Source organism: Nerophis ophidion, linkage group LG15 (genome assembly GCF_033978795.1).
Source record: "Nerophis ophidion isolate RoL-2023_Sa linkage group LG15, RoL_Noph_v1.0, whole genome shotgun sequence".
Lineage (NCBI taxonomy): Eukaryota > Metazoa > Chordata > Actinopteri > Syngnathiformes > Syngnathidae > Nerophis > Nerophis ophidion.
Genome location: NC_084625.1, coordinates 35,346,234 through 35,369,887, shown reverse-complemented (window position 1 = coordinate 35,369,887; position 23,654 = coordinate 35,346,234). Strand labels below are relative to the sequence as shown.

The 23,654-nt window shown below is 41.6% G+C and overlaps 1 protein-coding gene across 1 annotated transcript in view; it reads right to left on the bottom strand.

Moving 5' to 3' along the window:
* Positions 1-1,570: 1,570 nt before the first annotated feature.
* The window catches only part of jph1a (junctophilin 1a), a 107,313-nt gene continuing 85,229 nt past the window's right edge, over positions 1,571-23,654 (bottom strand). The window contains exons 4-6 of the mRNA XM_061922075.1: positions 12,236-12,972; positions 6,766-6,862; positions 1,571-6,675 (exon numbers count right to left, since the gene is read on the bottom strand). Of these exons, the coding sequence (XP_061778059.1) occupies positions 6,782-6,862; positions 12,236-12,972 (818 nt within the window). The 3' untranslated portion in view covers positions 1,571-6,675; positions 6,766-6,781. The remainder of the gene's footprint in view (positions 6,676-6,765; positions 6,863-12,235; positions 12,973-23,654) is intronic.

Here is a 23,654-nt window from a genome sequence, read left to right as displayed (position 1 = left end):
TGCAATGAAGACATTAAAACTTTTTTTAGTGCACATTAGTAATCTTTGTGCAGTGTTGTCAGCATTTACAGCCTTTTTGAATATGGTGCCACAAATTTCATTAGAATGCCTTTTAATAATATAAAATAATGTCATATGTGCACAACACCTATTGCTATTTTTTGGGTTTTTCGTTGCGTTTTACTTCTATAGCTGTATGTAGGAATGGCACCGCTAAAGTGGCAGCTGGTTGCATCAGCTCTGTCAATCGGTCATTATGTTTATCTGTCTGTGTTGGCCCTGTGATGAGGTGGCAACTTGTCCAGGGTGTGAAATGCCTTCCGCCCAATTGTAGCTGAAATAGGCACTAGCACCCCCCACGACCCCGAAAGGGATAAGCGGTAGTAAATGGATGGAAGGATGGAAAATGTTTTTGGTTTTCTTTGATGTGTTTCTCTTGTTTTCATACATTTTTCTTTACTTTGGAACAGTTTTTGTATTTGCACTGCAACCACATAATTTCCCCATTGTGAAATAGATAGATAGATGGATAGTACTTTATTGATAAATCAAGTCCCTCCCATCCTATTTTTTGCACAGTACTTTGCTGATGCACCGTTGTCAGCATTTATAGCCTTTTTTGAATATGGTGCCACATATACTACTTACTAAATACTAAAAAAAAGACAAAAAATAAATAAAAATAATATTAAATAATGTAAAACATATACTAAATATTATTATCAATCAATATGAATAATTTAAACTATACTAAAAAAATGAATACATGAATGCAAATGATGTTTTGTAAAATAAAAATTATGAATAAAGATTAAATCAAGTATAATAAATACATGTAAAAATACTGGTCCATACAAATATTGTATGGTATAACAAAAATTATTAATAAGACAAATAAATACATGCATTAGAACTAACTAATGATACACATAAATATGGCTAAATTATGTATACACTAAAAAAATAAAAATAAAACAACAAAAAAATAAACGACGTAAACACATACTATTTAGCATAATCCATCCATCCATCCATTTACTACCGCTTGTCCCTCTTAGGGTTGCGGGGGGCACTGGAGGTTATCTATTTAGAATAATAAATAAGTATATTACTATGATAACATGCGTTAAACTAATTTTAATCATTAATTATTAAACATAAACTAAACAAAGAGTAATAAATAAAATATTTTATATTTTATGTATTACTCTTTTCAATTAAAAATGTCATGTTTATGTATTTACTTCTTTAATCCAACAGATGAGGCCATTGATACAGTATCAATGCAAGGTCAATAGAGCCAGTGAGTGTGCCGCACGCTCACTGAGGTGTCACTTACCCATCACTCGCTGCAACAAATACATGTATGGCGGAAACTTGCACCCTGGGAGAAAAAACCCGAAAACATTTTCAAACTAATAAATACAAATCAAATCGAACATAACATTCATGCCATAATAAATGTTTTGTGATTGGAATGACAATAATACATGAATTGTAACATAACAATACTTACATTTGTAATAAAATGTATTAGATTAGACACACAAAAAAAAACTTAACAAGGCACAACTTTTTAAATTTTTTTATACACATAAATAATCTCCAAAGACTTTGCACAAATCAATGGGGTCAGATGAGCCTCCCGACATTTTGCAAAAATACAAACAGGTAACATCTATCTGGCGATCCCCTCATAGTACATACAGTACAACCAATTAGAATCTTTGATAATGTGCGTTACCTCACCAATTGCACGTTCTATCAGCAGTCAAAAAACAGGTTTGCAAATTGTTAGAAAAATACCCATACCCACAGCCGATTCTGTGCTCTGTAAAAATCCATAGAAATAGTAAAGAATTCTCTCGATATAAATGTCTCCAAGATGTAACATTGCATTAAAAAACAATTTGACCCTCCAGAAGTTACTTCATCTTGACTATGAAGCGCCCCCCCCCCAAAAAACAATTTGATCACATAGTCAATGCAAGCTAACTGACTGATCCTATTTTTTATATTTGGCTCTAGCACCCCCCGCAACCCCAAAAGGGACAAGCAGTAGACGATGGATGGATGGATGGATGATTTGATTACATGAAATTTGGACTGTGCAATATTTTTGGAGTTATAAACACGAATAAAGTTTAAAGCCACTTTTAAAGCTTAATCATTATCAATTAGCTCACTAATAACGTGGAATCGATAAATTGAAGCAAAATAAGCACTACTGGTTGCCTCCAGCAGAGGTGCAGTGGATTTAGCCTGGACTACTAATATCAGTAGGGGAAAACACTTTTAATTAAAATAATAATACAAATACAGTATTATCCTCAAAATACTATAATATTGGTTCTGCGGCGCAGCTTGCACCTCAACAAACATGTATATCAAAACAGCTATTGAAATGAATTGAAATCACATAATTTTATTACGAAGCCTTTTAGAAGAAAATTATACTACACATTGAATGAAATGACTGCAGCGGGCCCCTACAGTATCTCCTTCAAGCTGCTTCTCGGCCAAACACACCATCAGCAGCTTCTCGATATTTTCAGGGTTAAATGTCCGCATTTAACATTCTTGGCTGCTGTAATTGACTTATTCTGCTTCAGAATAGTACAGACTAGCAGTGCTACACTCCAACTGCATTGCCAAGTCATGTTTTTTTTATGTTTTTCCATTCAGGACAGAAAAAAAAATTCTGCTGTACAGACTAGAGTGTAATTGAGCCAGATTATATAACTTTAAATTTTATTTGCAGTTCAAAAGTAGGGGACTTTTTTAATCCAGCGGATAGGGCATGGCCATTATGAAACTCCAACACGGTATCAGTGCAGTGTCAATGAAGGTAGTGAGTGTGCCAAACACTCATTATGCATCCTTTATCTGTTTGTATTGTTATTGAACGGTTTTGCCCAGGGACACAACTACGGAGACTAGGATGGCAAAAGCAAGATTGGTACCGGCTTCTGGACGACCATCTGAACCAAGCCACCCTGACGAAAATTTATTTCTTTAATTCAATTAATGAAACCAACTTCTTCTCCTCAGTACTGTCCTTGACTCATTTTCTTTGTTCCCCTAGTTGAAAAAATACAGTTAAGTCAAACTCTAGCTATAAGTTAATGTTAATATTATCTTCCGATCTTACAGGGTTCCAAGGATGTATATTGTTAGGATTTTTTCGATATAGATACCAACACCGATATCGATATTCACTCCTATATGTAATTTGTGGAAAAAAAGATGTGAAAATATGAATTTTTATTCGCATTTTGATTTGCAAAATTGCTTGATTGTGCTCCAGCAACAATATATCTGACAGCAAGGAAGTCTTTTAACAACTCTTGCTCTTAAAGTCTTCAAAAAGTCAATTATGTTTGCAGCGCAAGATGCAATGCAGTTGTTACGTCATCACCTTGTAAAGACCACACAGATCCATCACTGTATTCATTATAGTTACACTCAGTATCTTCATTTGTCCATTTTCTACTGCTTGTCCCTATAATGGCATTTAAAATAATAGCAATAAAGTATTGAACAACAAAGACATGATAAAATAATATTAATATATGGTATGGTGTTCATTCACAGACTTTTTAAATAATATCTCATATCAAATATACAATACAAATCAACACAATCTATTAGCATGTTAAGTGGGTGTGCATTTTGTTACAATAGGAACTGTTATTCGTGTTTATGTTGCACATGGACCTATTTGATTAACAAACCAGAAGCCAGTAATGACAGCCACCGGCGTACATGTGTCTGTGTCGTGTGTGGATCATAAATAAAAAGACTTAGTGATAATTTTACATTTTCACTCTTTTTGAGTGGCTTAATATGTGGATTACTGGATCGTTTATAGGAAAGTGATTTCCTGATTTTTTTGCCATCAAGTGACACAGATCAGATTTTTTTGTCAGTCTAAACGCCCAAAGTGCTTCAAATCTGGCCACATCAGGAGGTAGTCTAAATCTGATTGGAATTGGATCTTTTTAAACGTGACTTCAGTCTAAACGGCAATGTATCCTGAATGCGACTTTTGCGTCAACTTTGGTGTAAACATTGTCTTTCACTTACTAGCATGTGTGACTTTGGAGACTAGGAGGAAATTGTGTTAAAAAGGAAATAAGTTGTGTTAAAACTTTCATGTGGTTTCTTATTTGTGATTATTCCATTCCATACCTGTGCAGAGTAGTGGCACCAAGGTTTCATTATTGTGACGGTCAGCTGAATAAAAAAAAAAAAACGACGGCAGTATCATTAGTCCAGAATCTTAACGGTCTTCCTGGACCCACCCAAGTGCTACCAAAAAGGTACCAGTACAGGGTATACATCCCTACGGGGTTCACTGTGACATTTGCTACGTCAACAAGCGGATGGCGGTGCTTGTTACCCAAACTTTTGCCCTTAACCTAAAACTAGGGGTGTAACGGTACGTGTATTTGTATTGAACCGTTTCGGTACGGGGGTTTCGATTCGGTGCGGAGGTGAACCGAACGAGTTTCCAGATATATTAAGTAGCGTAAACAATACTCAAAATGCCGGACATTTGAGGCATTTAGCCCGGTCTCCGCTAGCACCGGACATGTTTCCTTTTGTTAGCATGCTAGCAGCTACCGGGCAAGGATGGACTGACAATGCATCCTCTATACCCGGACATGTCTCTTTTGCGGAGCTGTCAGGGCAGAGTTTCTTAAATGCCTCAAATGTCCGGCATTTTGAGTTATGGTTGCATGTATTAAGAATGTACGTTCAGGGTTAAGAAGGAGTTAAAAACAAAACACATTGTTAGCGCAACACAGCATTCGTGAGGGAGGGAAGAGAGCGAGAGAGTTATGATAAACGTGCATGCGTTGCTAGGCTTTGCTTTTTATCCATTAATTTATCAGATTAAATTTTTTATTATTTATAGCTGGGGTTTCAAAAGTGTGCCCCGGAGGCCAATTGCGGTCCACAGCTAATGTTTTAAAGGCCCACGGCATATTCTGAAAATACTATTAAAATAAACAAAAAGATAACAGAAGTGAAATAAAAAATCTTGAAGGTTAAATTTAATTTAGAAAAAGTTGCAATGTTGACTAATAAAACAAAGCTGTTTTTTTTCCTTTCAAACAGTCATTGCTCAAAACATAATATTGAATCAAAATCAATGTTATTATATATTATAAATTATTGACCTATCCAAGGTTCCCATTACTTCACACTAAATAGTCCAATAAGAAAAATATTTTTGGTTGAAGATTTTGTAAATTTGGTCAATAAATAACCCAAAAAATTACATTTTGTTGTTTTCTTACTGCACCGAAAATGAACCGAACCGTGACCTCTAAACCGAGGTACGTACCGGACCAACATTTTTGTGTACCGTTACACCCCTAGAGCGATAGATTGTATTTAAATACGACCAGTTTGATTGATGATTAATCTTCCCCATAGCTGATTAATCCCTAGTGATGACACACATCTAACCTTCATATTCATGACAATAAACTAAATAAGTAGGCTTTTTTTTTTTTTTTTTTTTTTTTAAAGTCAAAGAAACACATGCTTTAGCTGCGACAAAGAGGACAAATGAGGCAAGTTAACTCATTAAAAAGCATGACTGAAGGTGATGACAACAGTCCCGAGCATCTTGCACAATATTAAGACAAGGATGGCATCCGTCAAACCTCCCACCCCCATAGAAACCCCACTTCCTCATCTTTTAATGAGGTACACAGTAGTACTGTTCAAGACTTTTAAAGGCATCCTTTCCCCACTGCATCAACCTGAAACCTTCAAATACGGTTTAAATGCCCGGCATGCAAGCAGCGGCACTTTGAAAAACAATGGAGGACAGGGGAGACGTCAATTTCAATAAATAACACAATAAGACATCACTCTGGACAGCTGGCTTCAATAAACTTTCCTTGCGCCAGCTGTCAATCAGCATGCTCTCTTCCTGTTCAGTCTGTCAATACAATTTCTTTGTTGTTTTGGCAAAATATACTTTTGGAAAAAATAGAACATATTGCACTTACATGACAATTGGTGTAAGGGGGATTTTCACAATAAAAAGGTGTAACCACCACCCGGAGAAGAAAAAAAAGTCAATAAAATAAAGAGTTCATGCAATGAGGGGGCGGTGTGGATGGAGCTCGACAAACATGGAGGTAAGACTGGCGAGTGACTGCTTAGCAACAGACAAGCTTCCTGGGAACTCCCCCGCCCCCTTCTCTTGAAAAGCACCCGCCAAAAGCTCCCATATGCGGCTGCTCCACACCCCGCCCTAACCCACCACCTCACCTCCTCGTGATGGCAAAATAGAAAGGCAGCTGTTTGCTCCCGTCATCTAAAAGTGCAGCTCGGCTTTCTTCCAGCAGCAAAGTCCGCCGGTCCTCCTCGCGGGCCGGCCCAGCGCCATCGGGTGTTCAAAATGTCTTCAACTATGTTTTGATTTGTTTGTTAAAACTTACTAGACACAACCTTTCACCTCAGATTTTCCAGAAGCCTATAGGAATTGGTGGGGCGAGGGGTCCACGCGGTGACGCCCGTCCCCCTCTCGATTTTCCTCCCCGGTGTCATGCTGTTAACCAAACACCTCCGGCCGCCACCTGGACTCGTTGGCGCCGTTTTCATTTTTTTTCCGAGGCCGGCGATGCAGCTGCATAACTTGCCATGTTTTCACTGCAAACACAAACATTGCCAGAAAAAATTTAAATAAAACCTGACCATTCTTGTTTGATCGAGTGCATAATATTGTATTCTCCAACTTACCTGAGAATGAGCACTATCATGTCAGAAAATGGACAAAAATAATTGCAAGGCCAATATTCAACAGCATTACCATAGCAACAAGGATGGAGTTAGGACCCTGAAACAACATGCAAAAAATAGTTAAAAAAAGGCAGAAAAGCCAAACACTTCTCTTAACTAAGGATGTTCCAATCAAGCTTTTATCAGTGTTTCCCACAGGTCAGGCATCTATTTGTGGTGGTGTGGTTGGGTGGCAGGTGTGTGTGTGTGTGTGTGTGTGTGTGTGTGTGGGGGGGGGATTTGGGTGGATGCGGCGGCGGCGATGACCAAGAAGAACGCGGAGTTGGAATATAATTACAACACTTTATGTACATATTTATATACATATTTATATAATATTTACATATTTATATAATATGTAACTACAAACTCCATTCACAGACAGAGTCTCATTGCTTTTATGAGCGGTCGAACGAGTCAAAAGCCGGAAAAAAAATATATATATATTATTATTTTTTTCTTATTAATTTTTTTTATTTTTTATTTAATTTTTTTTTATAGTTGTAGCGGCCGTAATTCTTTCGTGGCGGGCCGCCACAAATAAATGAATGTGTGGGAAATCCTGCTTTTATGTACCCATCACATCTGATCCTGATGTATAGACGGTAGGGGTGTAACGGTACGTGTATTTGTATTGAACCGTTTCAGTACGGGGGTTTCGATTGGGTTCGGAGGTGTACCGAACGAGTTTCCACACAGACATATTAGGTAGCGCACCGCACGTTATGTAAACAATGCAGAACGAGGCACAACAGACGGCAGGCTAGCAGCGACCGGGCTAGGACAACATGCAAAAGCCAGAGCTGGAAGACCCTCCTGCCTCGTTAACATCTCCCCTTTGGGAACACTTCGGCTTTGCGGTGCGATACAACAATGGACGATGGAGATTTGACGACATTGTTCAGCGGCAGTAGGTTATGTTTCTGCCAACACGTCAAACATGCTAACCCCTTTGAAGCGGCACCACCCCCAAGTAAACCTCGCTTTAAGGAAGAGAAAGAGGAGCGTAGTGCAAACACTGCATTCAAGCAGCCTCTCCTCTGCAAGCCAGGCAGGGCTAAAGCAATAACAAATGTTTTTATAACAGCACATTTAAGACCATCCATTCATCCATTTTCTTACCGCTTGTCCCGTTTGGGGTCGTGGAAGTGCATTGCATTAAAACTAGATTTTGACCCACTTCTATGGTGGAAGAACAATGAGCCCATATATCCTCTTACTACCAAGTTAGCCAGGCTGCGGGGGAAAGAAAAGTTAATCTGAGGCTGAGTTGACTTGAAACTGTTTAATGTTGCACTTTTTATACGTTGAAGAAAAGTTTTGTCATTTTATTTCATCTGAGCAACAACTGGAGGCAGTTTAATGTTGACTAAGGTGGATCCCGACTTAAACAAGTTGAAAAAGTTATTGGGGTGTTACCATTTAGTGGTCAATTGTACAGAATATGTCCTGTACTGTGCAATCTATTAATAAAAGTCTTAATCAATCAACCAAAAAAAGCACTTTATATGTAGAAATGTTTTGTTAAGAAACCATTCTGAGCATTAACTTATTTAGTTTTAATTTTATATATGTTGACCACATTAACCCTGGCAATGGACCCTGTGTGTATATGTATGTTATGCCATTGTTTACAAATTTGGTAAATAAATAACCCAAAAATGTATATTTTGTTGTTTTCTTACTATACCGAAAATGAACCGGACCGTGACCTCTAAACCGAAGTACGTACCAAACCGAAATTTTTGTGTACCGTTACACCCCTAATACACGGTAAATATTATATTCAGACTTGGACTTGTCTTTTATTGTCATTCAAATTTGTACTTTACAGTACAGATAAGAACAACATTTTGTTGCATCAGCTCGTAGTGCAGGATACAAGAGCAAAGGATATAAAAGAGATTTAATGCATATAGTTCCTCTTTTAACTTTATTACACACAAATACGATTGTTTGATCAAAACAATGTCAATAGTACAAACAAAATAATAAAAAAAATAACCACTGTCTTACTGTGTTACTTCTTAAATCCTGTGGGTTTTTTGCCCTCAAAGTTCTCCTCTGTCAAGAGAATGATTTATTTTTTCATTTATTTACTTTACTAAGCAGGAAGCACTTATTTCTTGTGTTGTTTCAAGCCAGTTTAGCGATTAGCCCGCCTGTTCCTGGATTGCTCTCGGTGTGTAACATCTTTAGCCTCATCCTCCAGTGATAATGGTATATAATACTTAAGATAAGGAAATGCAGTTTATTTGCCGTAATGAAGGTGATTATTATTAGCTTAGGGGAGCATCTCCACTCTGTGTATAAATATACAGTACAGTTAGCTGCTATAGCGTCTGTATTTGCAATCCAGGGAACCAAAAATAAATACACTATTAGTTAAAGGGGATTGCAGTTTGTGATTGGCATTGAAAAGCAGTAATCGTCAATGGCCGATCGCATACTTTTTAATGAAAATTAACTGATACTGATTGATAGCCAGCAGCATGGTGGAAGAGGGGTTAGTGCATCTGCATCACAATATGAAGGTCCTGAGTAGACATGGGTTCAATCCCGGGCTCGGGATCTTTCTGTGTGGAGTTTGCATGATCTACCCGTAAACGCGTGGGTTCCCTCCGGGTACTCCGGCTTCCTCCCACTTCCAAAGACATGCAGCTGGGAATAGGTTGATTGGCAACACTAAATGGTCCCTAGTGTGTGAATGTGAGTGTGAATGTTGTCTGTCTATTTGTGTTGGCCCTGCGACGAGGTGGCGACTTGTCCAGGGTGTACACCGCGTTCTGCCCGATTGTAGCTGAGATAGGCACCAGCGCCCCCCGCGATCCCAAAGGGAATAAGCGGGAGAAAAATGGATGGATGAATGATGATTGATAGCCGATCAATCAGCGCATTCTTATTGTCAACCCTCCCATTTTGCCTCGTAAGCTACTGTATTACAGTATGCCATTATTTTCCTTCCTCCTCCTGTTTAAGTTATTTCCTGTACGTTGCTGCAGGTGACAAAGGTGACGGTATCCACGCTTTAGCAAACTCTTGGAAAAATTGGAGGAATTTCCCTTATTTTCCAATGCAACTGTTGAATGGTATGGACAGGAGACTTTGAGCCGCACACGGTCCGTTAAGATTTTCAATTCGGCTTGCTTCCACATAATTTTTTTAGACCTTTAACATCAAAACTGTAGCCGCCATTATGATGTGCAGTGCGGTTTTCAAGTGATGTATGGGTTACTAATGTAATCTACGCCACAGCAGGTCCAGACAGACCTGCATGAATCAGAGTTTACAGAGCAGCCAGCCTGAAACGCGGATGTCAGGGACAGATGCGAAAACAGATTTTTACAACAAAGTTCTGCAGAAAAGAGATATTGTATTGTAGTTGGGTTTATTTACCCTTAGCGTTCATATTACACTGTGTTTTTTGCATTTTTGTTGTGTTTTGCTCGGTTGTAAAAGATGTCGATCGAGGAAGTGGTCTGAGAAGTAAAAGGGGAACGCAAAATATAAGACACACACACACACACACATATATATATATATATATATATATGTACATATATATATATATATATATATATATATATATATATATATATATATATATATATATATATATACATCCATTTTCTACAGCTTATTCCCTTTCGGGTTGCGGGGGGTGCTGGTGCCTATCTCAGCTACAATCGGGCGGAAGGCGGTGTACATCCGGGACGAGTCGCCACCTCATCACAGGGCCAACACAAATAGACAGACAACATTCATACTCACATTCACACACTAGGGACCATTTAGTGTTGCCAATCAACCTATCCCCAGGTGCATGTCTTTAGAGGTAGGAGGAAGCCGGAGTACCCGGAGGAAACCCACACAGTCACAGTGAGAACATGCAAACCCCACAGAAAGATACCGAGCCCGGGATTGAACTCAGGACTTTCGTATTGTGAGACACATGCACCAACCCCTGTCCCGCCGTGCCGCCCACATATATATATATATATATGGGCGGCATGATTTATAATATATATATATCTATATATACATATATAGATATACATATATATATCTATATATATCTATCTATATATATCTATATATATCTATATATATATATATATATATATATATAGATATATATAGATATATATAGATAGATATATATATATATATAGATATATATACTGTATATATATATTCTCCATAAAATATTTTTTGAGGGGGATTGTATTGTGTTCTCTGATGGGACACTTTGAAACCGCCATGGTTGATCAGACATCCCTAAATGTCGAAACATGTCCACCTTTGTAGGACCTAAAAACTGCAAAGAATGTAAACAAATTAATTGTGGGATTTAAAGAGGAACTGTACCTTTCTTTAGAAATGTGCCTATCGTTCGCAATCCTTGTGCAAGAGAAGAGCACATATATTATTATTTTTTTTAAATAAATAGTAATCAGTAAGTACATGCAATCAAAAGTCCGCTTACAATGAAACCTTTGGGAGCCGAACTATTCTGCCCATAGAAGCCCTTAAAAACACCCCAACACCTCCATTAGGCTTTATATAAATGCTGTAAGTATATATGTAAAGTCTTAACGGACACATTTATAATAACATTTAATGTTTAAGTATTTTGCTCATTTTAAGCATACGCAGGGCATTATTTTGAAAAACCCATCACAACGTTCGCATATTTCGACATCACTGATTACTGCTCACTGCAAACTTTATGAGAGCCAACAAACACAACTAAACATCACTTACTGTATAAGGTCTGCTGTCATTTGGTTGCCGATTGAGAGAATCTTGTTATTTTCCTGTTTGGATGTAGAATGACTCATAATCCTCACGTACAAAAAAAGGGGGGTGGAACAAAGCCTCTTTTTGTGTCGTTCTCGCTAACTTGTCGGAGTACATCTTCATCCTTCTACTATCCAGGTGAGAGGCATGATTTATAATCTAGAATGCGTTTGCGCTTATAATAACAATATCACTAATACTTGGTTAATATTCAAATCACAAAATGTAATTGGATTATTGTTCCCGGTTTTTTAAGGGTATTCATTGGGTTTAATGGGCAGAATAGAGGACCAATGACTCCTGTGTAAGAGGACTTATATTTACGTTTATTTACGAGTGAGAATGCATTAAAAAAATCCATCCGTTGTCACGTCTTTCATAATGATTGTGAACAATAGGCACAATACCAAAAAAAAGTGCAGTTCCCCTTTGATGAAATCTAAATTAGAATATTTTGTAAGAACAGAATGCCACTAAAAAGACATTCTCTAAGAGGGGAAGACTACAAACAAAAAGCTCATTTTATGACGCTCTATGGCATTAATGTAAATATTTGTACAAGTCATTTTCCAACAAAAGTAAATGATCAAACATAAAAAAGAGTAAGATGAACACCAACACTGCTACTCACCGTTTCCTCCGTGCTTTCTGCAATCTCCATGCTGGCTTTCTTTGTGTCAGCGAGGCTCTTTGGCTTTAAGGAATCTTGCTTCCTGAGTTTCGGGTCGTTCTTGCTCTGCCGTACGGAGTCCGGCTTTGGTGTCGGAGTACTAACAGACCTGGGTTGTGGTGGCAGGCGTGCCAGAACCAGGGCACTCGGCTCTTCCTCAGGGTCCTCCTCTGGGTCAGGGGGTGGAGGGCCTTTGACGGGGGCTTTGACATAGTAGCTGTGGTACTCTGTGTGGAGCTGGCCATTGACCGGGATGGCAGGAGGCTGTGCGGGAGGTTGGGGGGAAGCAGCAGGCGGTGGGCTCACCTGCTGAACTTTAGCAGGTTTAGGGGGTGCTTCGATGTGCTTATGAGAACTTTTAGGCCCATCCTGGACGGACGACCGCTCCTCTTTCTTCTTGCTAGAATGTTCGTCTTTGCTGGTTTTATGGGAAGACTTCTCCTCCTTGCTTATTTTACGGGACACTTGTTCATCCTTGCTGGTTTTGCGGCCGTTGCTGTTGGAGAGATGACCTTTCTTCTTGCTGGAGTGAGGGGAGGGGGGAGAAGATCCCATGGGATTTTTGTCTGGGGAACGAGGGGGAGTGGTGCCTTTGCGATAAAAGTGGGGAGAATTACTCTGTGAGCTGTCTTTCTTTTCGACAGGGACCTCTTTAATCTCCACAGGCTCTTTAAACTGCTGTTTTACGTAATCTGGCCCTGCAGAAGCAACACAGGTGATTCTAGTTAATATCAATAAATATTACTACATGCTTTACATTCCTAATCCATTTATCTACCAATGTGGGGAGAGGTGTGGGTACATTAGACCAGAATTTACAAAAAAAATGTTTTACATGCAATTAATTTGATTTAAAACAAGGACACATTTTTTGTCATGTGTAAAGTACACAACAAAGTTTAACTCATAAAAAATAATGCAAGTATAATCTCCTTCAGTTGGTAATTTGAAGGGGTGCTAAAAAAGATCGATTCACATCTAAATTGCCATTTAAATTTTTTCAGATTCTCAATTCATAATTTTTAAGAATCATGTTAAAACAGAAAAAAAAAAACTTTTATTTTTGAAAATTATTAAGAAAAAACAAAATTGTTTTTATATTAAAATACAATGATTTGCAAATCCTTTTCAACCTATATTCAATTGAATGCACTTCAAATTCAGTCGTTTCGGCTGTCGTATTTTACTCTTCATAATGCGCCACACATTTTCGATGGGAGCCAGGTCTGGACTGCAGGCGGGCCAGGAAAGTACCCGCACTCTTTTACTACGAAACCACGCTGTTGTAACACGTGGTTTGGCATTGTCTTGCTGAAATAAGCAGGGGCGTCCATGATAACGTTGCTTCGATAACAACATATGTTGCTCCAAAACCTGTATGGACCATTCACCATTAATGGTGCCTTCACAGATGTGTAAGTTACTCATGCCTTGGGCACTAATACACCCCCATACCACCACAGATGCTGGCTTTTGAACTTCGCGCCTATAACAGTCCGAATGGTTATTTTCCTCTTTGTTCCGGAGAACACCACGTCCACAGTTTCCAAATATAATTTGAAATATGGACTCGTCAGACCACAGAACACCTTTCCACTTTGCATCAGTCCATCTTAGAAGAGCTCGGGCCCAGCCAAGCCAGCAGCGTTCCTTGGTGTTGTTGATAAATGGGTTTTGCTTTGCATAGCAGAGTTTTAACTTGCACTTACAGGTGTAGCAACTAACTGTAGTTACTGACAGTGGTTTTATGAAGTGTTCATGAGCCCATGTGGTGATATCCTTTAAACACTGATGTCTGTTTTTGATGCAGTACCGCTGGAGGGATCAACGGTCCGTAAAATCAGCGCTTACATGCAGTGATTACTCCAGATTCTCTGAACTTTTTGATGATTTTACGGACCGTAGATGGTAAAATGTCTAAATTCCTTGCAATAGCTCGTTGAGAAATGTTGTTCTAAAACTGTTTGACAATTTGCTTACAAATTGGGGACCCTCGCCCCATCCTTGTTTGTGAATTACTTAGCATTTCATGGAAGCTGCTTTTATACCCAAACATGGCACCCACCTGTTCCCAGTTAGCCTGCACACCTGTGGGATGTTCCAAAAAAGTGTTTGATGAACATTTCTCTACTTTATCAGTATTTATTGACACCTTTTCCAACTTCTTTCTAACGTGTTGCTGGCATCAAATTCTAAAGTTAATGATTATTTGAGAATTTTTTTTTTTTTTTATCAGTTTGAACATCAAATATGTTGTCTTTGTAGCATATTCAACTGAATATGGGCTGAAAATGATTTTTGCAAATCATTATATTCTGTTTATATTAACATCTAACACAATTTTCCAACTCATATGGAAACGGGATTAGAGAATTAGAGTCTCCTGAGTACAATTTAAAAAAACTTTGAGGTAATTTTTGGGAAAAACAAACAGTTCAGTATTGGTTTGGGAGATAACCCAACCTTGAAGAGATGCCAGTTCTATTTTGATTGTATTTTTTTCCGTCTACACTGTCCAAGAATGGGCAGCGAGAGAACAAGAGCTTCTCATCTAACTCCTGCCTCACGAAAGTATTGAAATGCAAGCTTTAAACTGTGGCTGGGCACTTTAAAATTCAATATTCATCACGCAACAAAATATTTATGTATTTCTGTTGTGAAGATACAGATCAAGTGCGGACTTGTTTAAAATGTAGACGTCCTACTGCATGTGTGAAAAGTCACACTTTATCCGTGGCCTTGTATTGTGTGCTGAATTTATTTATTAATTGTTGTTTGCATCTTGTCCCTTTGCTTGAATTAAGCTGTGAAGATATGGACACACATTAGAAAGTGTATTAAAAATAACATTAAAGGATGTGCAGTGTTCTTATCGGAGCTTTTTAATGCAAGTGCATCTAGTATTGGTTTATGCTATCAGGTTAGAAAATGGGTTAATCACATAGATCAATTTGCAGCAACGATAAGGTTTTCCCAGAAAAAAAGCAAGTCCAAACCCATGGCCCGTTTTCCAATTGTCGTAATGTGTATCCTTTTCCTGGGGTATCTCTGTCTACTATGTCAGCTACTTTAAGATTGGATTCTAGTCCTGTTTCTGGCCATACTGGCAAACGGGGATTAAAGAGGGGCTGTCAATTTAGGGATGGATAAGATAAGATCTGCACATATTAATGAACCAAATGAACCATTCTTAAAGTACTGTACTTAGTGTGGTTAACAATAGGGAAACATATCCATATATAAATACACATTCGATCATATTCAGGGATCCCAGTGAGGTAAAAAAAAAAAGAGGAATTATAAATAATCAGATGGCAGTCAAGGGCGCCCTTGTGAAATTGAAGATAATTTACCATTTTTAAAATACTTTGGAAGGCATTTCCAACATAGAATTATGTAAAAATGCAAAAAAACTTACCGGTGGTTTCTATCTATTACATGCTAAAGCCCCCAGGCTGACCCAATGTGCTGTTACGATAATCACTGATAAAGACATGATATCAGTAATCCCCATATCTTGTCGTAAAGCTGACAGAATTTGTGCCTTGTAGTTTTGTGGAGACAAGTTCATTAACAGTCTAACTGTATACAGTTTACACATTTACACAACTGTTTACGACTTACACATAGGGATTCTTGTGAAAACCTTTCTTTTGCTGGAATTAATCTGTCAGGGTTTGTTAGTTTTGACCCTTGTCGTTAGCTTAAGCCTTAATTGTGGGCTTTCAAATGTACATCAAATTGCTTGAATTTGAACATCCTACATGTATCCCACCTCTCAAAATAGGGATATTGCAAAGTTTGCATGTTGCCGTGCGACTTGTTGGCTGTTGGAGTTTTTTTCATTGCCACACCGCTGTCATGTTTGTTTTGATAGCGCAGTCTAGGCCTGGACCGATAACACATTTGGCTATACGAAATACTGACCTACAAATTATTTTGGAGACCGAATTAATCACTGATGTAATGATAATAAACAATAATAATACAAGTATATCCTTTCAATTCTAATAAACTTCAATTTCTCTTATGGTTTACCAAAGGTAAACTTGTAAATAGGGCTGGGCGATATATACATGATATATTGCAGGTTTGTCTCCGTGCGATATAGAAAATGACTATATCGTAATATTCGAGTGTACATTCTCACGCAGTTGCTTTTAGCTGCGGGCGTTACACTACAAGCTCTTCTCACTCTTTCCTGTCTCTCCTTCTCACAGACAAGCAGGCACACAAACTTACACACGTCATATACTGTCACATCATACGTCACATACGTATACGCCCTCGCCCAGCAGGGAGGTAGCAGACTGGGTAACGTTAGCTGTGATGCTAACACAGCCGTACGAGTGTTAATACGAGAGAAAAAAGGTGCGGAGCTGGTAACAAATGAAGGAAGACTTAATTCCCAATAAAAACAGAAGGGGGTCCATCATCTGGCGGTAGTTCGGCTTCAAGTGGGAATATGTCGAACAGACAACCGTAATTTGTCAAGTGTGGGGCAAGAGCGTTGCTATAAAAAGTAGCATCACTCCTAATATGTAGCATCATTTGAAAAGTAACTCGCTAGAGAATGAAGATCATTTCATAACCTTAGTAACATACCACAGAGTGAAGGACGAATACTATTTGATTTACTATTATGCAGCTCATTTTTATTTGACACTTAAAATGTCTCTGACAATCTTGCACTTTCTGTTTTGGAAATGACATGAATGTTTGTGCCATTGCTTAATAACGTTAATGAATAATTGACTTAGTTGTGATTTCCCTCTCTGCATGAAAGTTTAAAAATAACATATATGAATGCACTATGAATAATGTTTTAATGTAGACACATAGAATCATCTTACTGCTGTGATTATATGCATCAAGTGTTCATTCAAGGCCAAGGCAAAATATTGTGATATGTATCATATATCGCAATATGGCCTAAAAATATCGAGATATTAAAAAAAGGCCATATCGCCCGGCATTACTTGTAAATCTCCATGTTAAATAAAACAAAGAAAAACAATTAAATATACTTTGTTTGCAAAATGTTGGCACTTTAAAAAAAATTACTACCAAAAGCAATGAAATATGTTAAGGAGATGTTTGGGGGCCCTAAAATACACACAACCAAAAACAATAAATATAATTCTGAACACATAGGCAGAGGTAGAGTTGTACATTACTTAAATGACAATCAAGTTAACACCTTTTTACAAAAAAAAAAAAGTGCAGGGTGCAATCTACTTTTTGTCTGGAAGATTCCGAGTGAGGAAACACCAACATGACATGACAACATGACAAATGTCTGTCAAACATTTGCGGCACTTTTTGATATGCTAGTTTTTCAACAGTATTAAATGCCAGTAGGTCTTTGGGTCGTCGGTTGTTGAGTGATCAATTTTAAACTAACAGCCTTTGGCTGCCCTCTGGGCATTGCAAGGGGTTAAGAAAACCCTAAGTGTTTTAGTGTTAACCACACTTTCTGTGAGTGCACACTATTTTGCACTGTTTTGTTTTCACTCACATTGTACACCAAATGTGAATTGAGTTTGTTGTATTCGTGCACTGTGATTCCTCTGTGTTCATAGGCTCATCATGTTCCAAAGGTTTGAACTGAAATATTTCCAAACTGGTGCAGTGGCATTTTCTTTTGCGATCCTTTTGTCCATGTTCCCTACTACACTTGTTGGTCGCGGCCTAACTTGTTAGTCAGTGCGATGCTAGCGTGCCAGACAAAGAGAGTGAAAAATACTTGAAACACACACACACACCGATTTATCAACCCTGGAAAACTTACTGGCTTAACTTTCATATACCTTTGGTTAATTGACTTATTGAAGATCGGACCAAGGCCTAGCGCAGTCCGCCATTGGTGCTTTCGTCTTCCATTTGTTACGGCACGTACACAGTCTGCTACTCTTTCATCAACACCCACCGCTGGACACGCCCATACACGCTCTGCTACTGCTGACACGTGCCGACACAGCTGTGCGCAATCATCACTCAACACACCTGCTGCTGATGACACCACTCCCCATAAAAGCCAGCATGCCCAGAGAACCAACGCTGGAACATAGTCTCTGATTGCAGTAAGCTTTTGTTTCTTGCTCTTCACCTTTGTGTGTTCGCTCCAAGTGACCTTCCGAACTTGTGTTCATTTTGTCCCTGTCGTTTTCTCTTGTTTTCCTCAGTATTCCCTCCGTCGCCTTGAAAGTGAGTTGTGCGCCTCACTTCTCTGGACCTGTCTGGATTTTGACTGCCTCCCTCAATCCTCGATCCCCCACTTTGGACACGTTCCTCTTGATGCTCCTCTCTGCCCCACGGACCCCCACCTGTACCACAGATTCTCCTACCTACCTCGCTCTATTGGACTCTTTGCCTTCTCACTCAACACGCACTTACAACAACCACTAGTAAATATTCATTGTAACGCTTCAAGTAGTCCTGCAAACATACACAGTAGCATACACACTCCACTGCATCATCAAGCTCAAATAAAACTGTTGAGCTTTACTCTTGTTGCTGTGTCGTCTCCTTCCCCGCCGAACATAACAGTACGTTCCAGCCATGTCGGAACCAGACAGCACAAGCAGACCCAAGTCCGCGTCCCTTCTCTGACCCCCCACGGCTCCTGACCTCTCGTCCATGCATGCTCTGCTCAAGGAACACCAGTCTCATTTTTCAAACCTGGAGAACAAGCTTGATGTCGCCTTCGCTAGCCTGCTGGCTCAACTGGAAAACCTTAGTCCAGGCCCTGCTCCTCCACCTGTGTCGAGTTCCAGTGCTCCGGCAGCCACCACCTCCTGGTGTCTCTCATACATCCGGGAACCCAAGATATCCAGCCCCAGTCCCTTTTAGGGGGACTTTGAACTTTGTTGGGGTTTTTTGGTTCAGTGTGAACTCATTTTTAAGCACCAACCATCTCGCTACGCTTCTGACGGCACTAAGATTGCATTTGTGCTTTCACTGCTCTCTGGACAGGCTCTAAAGTGGGCCACCGCAGCAGTAAACAAGACTGTGCTGCTTTTCGAGCAGAGTTCCAGGCTGTGTTCGACCACCCCGTGGACGGGGGGGTTACTGCTTCATGACTGCACTCCAACCGACAGGGTTCCCGCTCGGTTGTGGCCTACACCCTTGAGTTCAGCACTCTGGCGGGAAGACAAGGCCCTTCAGAGTGCATTCAGGAGAGGACTGAGCGATGAAATCAAGGACGGTTTGCTGAGGGACCGATCTACCTCATGTCCAGCCCTCATCGACCTGGCTCTCTCTTTTGACCAAAGACTCAGTGAACGAGCAGCATTGAGAGTGCAGGCTTCAGCTACCTTCCCAGCTAGCTCACCTCCGAAACCCAAGTTTCGACCTGCCAACTACGCTGCTGTGTTTCGGCCTACACCTCCGTTCATACCGACAGTAACTGTGGAACCCATGCAGCTGGGCAGGTCACGCCTGGAGGCGGCAGAGAGGGAAAGGAGATTCAGGCAACGTCTCTGCCTCGACTGCGGAATGGCCGGTCACCCAATCCGGAGCTGCCCGACAAGGCCAAAAGACCAGGCTCGCCAGCAAAGGGGTTCCTGGCGAGCCACACAACTGTTCCCCAAATCAAGAGAGACCCGGGCATTCTCTTTCCTGCATCCCTGTATTGGAGCTCTAGAACTCTGACCATGGGGGCCTACCTGGATTCCGGAGCAGACGAAAGCTTCATTGATCACGAGTTGTCTCGCCAAGCAGGAATAACCCTCATTCCACTGGAGACATTCCTGCCAGCACGAGCTCTGGACGGACATCCCCTCAAGCACTGCACCGAACCCCTATCTCTGACCCTCTCGGGAAATCACACCGAGACCATCAGCCTCTGGGTGCTCAACGCTCCTGTCACCCCGATTGTCCTAGGGCGATCTTGGCTACTACAGCACGACCCTCACATATCCTGGTCCACGGGCAAGGTCCTTGCATGGAGCACCGCCTGCCACGCTAACTGCCTAAGGTCAGCAGTTACCCCAGCCTGCAGGGTCAAGCCCACCTCACCTCCCATTGATCTCTCCTGTGTTCCTGCTGCCTATCATGAACTCATGAACTTGCAGCAGTATTTCACAAGGTACGTGCACTGTCTCTTCCCCCGCACAGACCTTATGACTGCGCTATCGACCTGATTCCCAACGCTGTCCTTCCCTCCAGCAGACTGTACAATCTGTCTCTACCGGTATTATCACCCCCTTCTAGTACCCGGTGGCAGCAGGCTTCTTCTTCATGGGAAAGAAGGGCGGTTCCTTGAGGCCTTACATTGACTACAGACAATTAAAACTGCATTACTTTCAAGAACAAATATCCACTACCTCTGCTAAGCTTCTCTTTTGAGCCCCTCGCTCCTGCCACTATTTTCACCAAGCTTGATCTCCGAAACGCCTATCACCTGGTGCGAACCAAAGAGCCTGATGAATGGAAGAAGGCCTTCAACACCCATCTCGGACACTTCGAGTACAGGGAGATACCATTCGGCCTTACTAACGCACCGCCTGTTTTCCAGGCCCTCGTCAATGACGTTTTACGGGACATGTTGGACCATTTCGTTGTCGTGTACCTTGATGACAACCTGCAGGAGCACCAACGACATGTCCGCTTGGTCCTCCAATGCCTGCTGGACTAGGACACATTTCCGCTTTGACGAACAAAGCGGAAAAGTGTGAGTTCCACGCACCTTCAGTGGGATTCTTGGGCTTTGTTGTTGAGAAGGGCCACATAAGAGCTTACCCTAAGAAGATCAAGGCGGTACTGGAGTGGCCCCAACCCACCAACCGTACGGAACTAAGACGATTACTGGGATTTGCCGGATTTTACCGATGTTTCATCAGGGATATCAGTAAGGTAGCTGCACTTCTCCACACACTCACTTCTACCAGCATTCTTTTTCAGTGGACCAGGGAGGCCAGTGAGGCTTTTAGAAGACTGAAGAGGATTTTTGTCTCTGCCCTGGTCCTTGTCCATCTTGACACAGACAACTCCTTCATTGTGGTGATATACGCGTCGGATTCTGGGGTTGGAGCAGTGCTCTCCCAACGCTCCCGTACGGACAACCTTGTACACCCTTGTGCATTCTTTTCCAGGCGCCTCTCTCCGGCTGAACGGAATTACGATGCCAGTAACAGAGAGCTACTAGCAGTTCATGAGGCCTTGGCGGAGTGGAGACACTAGTTGGAGGGAGCGAAACACCAGTTTCAGGTCTAGACGGACCATCGCAACCTGCTCCACATTTGTTCCGCCAGGAGGCTTAACGACCGTCAGGCTCGCTGGACCAATTTTTTCAGCTGTTTTGATTATAAGCTCCCGTTTAGGCCAGGCTGCCGCAACACTAAGGACCGCCCAACAAGCTGTTTGTTCCCCGTGAGTTCCGATCTAAGGTGCTGGATTGGGGGCATTCCAACATCTTCTCCTGCCATCAGTGGTTTCAACGCACGCTATCCTTCATTCGATGGCGGTTCTAGTGGCTGTCTATGGGATCGGACACCCGTGAGTTCATCGCTTCTTATACCACATGCGCCCACGACAAAATTTCCCACAGACCTCCGGCGGGCCTCCTGTGCCCATTACCTGTCCCCGGTCGTCCCTGGTCCCACACCGCGTTGGATTTTGTGACGGGATTCCCCGTGTCCCGAGGTAACACAACTATCCTTACCATTGTCGATTGATTCTTGAAGGCTGCACATTTTGTTCCCCTCCCCAAGCTTCCCTCCTCCTCAGAGATTGCTGACCTCCTTACACTGCACATTGTCAAACAACATGCCATTCTGGTGGACATCGTTTCAGATCGTGGTTCCCAGTTCACTTCCCGGGTGTGGCAGTCGTTTTGCAAGGGGATTGAAGCTACAGTCAGTCTCACCTCTGGCTAATCCCAAGAGCAACGGGCAAGCGGAGAGGGCCAACCAATGTGTGGAGACCATGTTGACTTGTGTTGCCGCTCGCCAGCCCGCCTCCTGGAGCAAGTACTTTCCTTGGGTCGAGTATGCTTATAATTCTATGAAGAGTTCGGCCACTGGCATATCCCCTTTTGAATGTTCCCTGGGCTATCAGCCTCTTATGTTGTCCCAACAGGTGGTCGAAACAGCAGTTCCGTCCACCCGAGCCCACATCAAACGCTGCCATAAGATTTGGAGGACCCCCCGAGTTGCACTTTTGAAAGCCTCCGAAAGGATGCCTCGCAGTGCCAACAGGCGCCGCATCCCGGCACCATCATACCAACCTGGACAACAAGTGATGCTACGTGCCAAGGACCTCCATCTCCAGGTACCCTCCCTGAAATTGGCACCTCGCTATGTTGGGCCATATTCTGTGGAGGCCATTGTCAATCCGGCCTCCATAAGACTGTCTCTCCCGCCTTCTCTAAAGATGCACCCTGTGTTCCATGTTTCACAGCTCAAACCTGTAACAGAAATCCCCTTTTTACCCCCTTCCCCTAACCCCCTACTCATAGGATCCTCGAGAGTGGTAACCAGGCATGGCCAATCAAGGAGATACTCAGGGTCCGTCTGCAGGGTCGGGGGCTAGTATACCTGGTAGACTGGGAGGGCTATTGACCAGAGGACAGATCATGAGTACGGGCCTCCTACTTTTCTGACCCCTCTTTGTCGAAAGATTTCTACCGGGCTCACCCTGAGGCTCCCCGTAGCTCGTCAGGAGCATCGCATAAGGATGGGGGCACTGTTAAGGCACGTACAAAGTCTGCTGCTCTTTTATCAACACACACCGCTGGACACGCTCATACACGCTCTGCTTCTGCTGCCACGCGCCAAAACAGCAGTGCGCAATCATCACTCAACACACCTGCTGCTGATGACACCACTTCCCATAAAATCCAGTGTGCCCAGAGAACCAACGCTGGAACGTAGTCTCCGATTGCAGTAAGCTTTCGTCTCTGGCTCCTCACCTTTGTGTGTTTGCTCCAACTGACCTTCCTACCTTGTGCTTATTTTGTCCCTGTCGTTTACTCTTGTTTTCCCTAGAGTTGCCTGCGTCGCCTTGGAAGTGAGCTGTGCGCCTCACTTATCTGGACCCGTCTGGATTCTGACTGCCTCCCTCGATCGTCGACCCCCCACATTGGACACGTTCCTCTTGACGCCCCTCTCTGCCCCACGGACCCTCGCCTGTACCACGATTCTCTTACCTACCTCGCCCTACTGGACTGTTTGCCTTCTCACTCAACACGCACTTACAACAACCACTGTTGTAACGCTTCACATAGTCCTTTAAACATACACAGTAGCATACACACTCCACCGCATCATCAAACTCAAATAAAACTGTTGAGCTTTACTCATGTTGCTGTGTCGTCTCCTTCCCCGCCGAACATAACACCATTTCCGGGGAAAGGAAAAAGAGGCGAAGAATAAGTAAT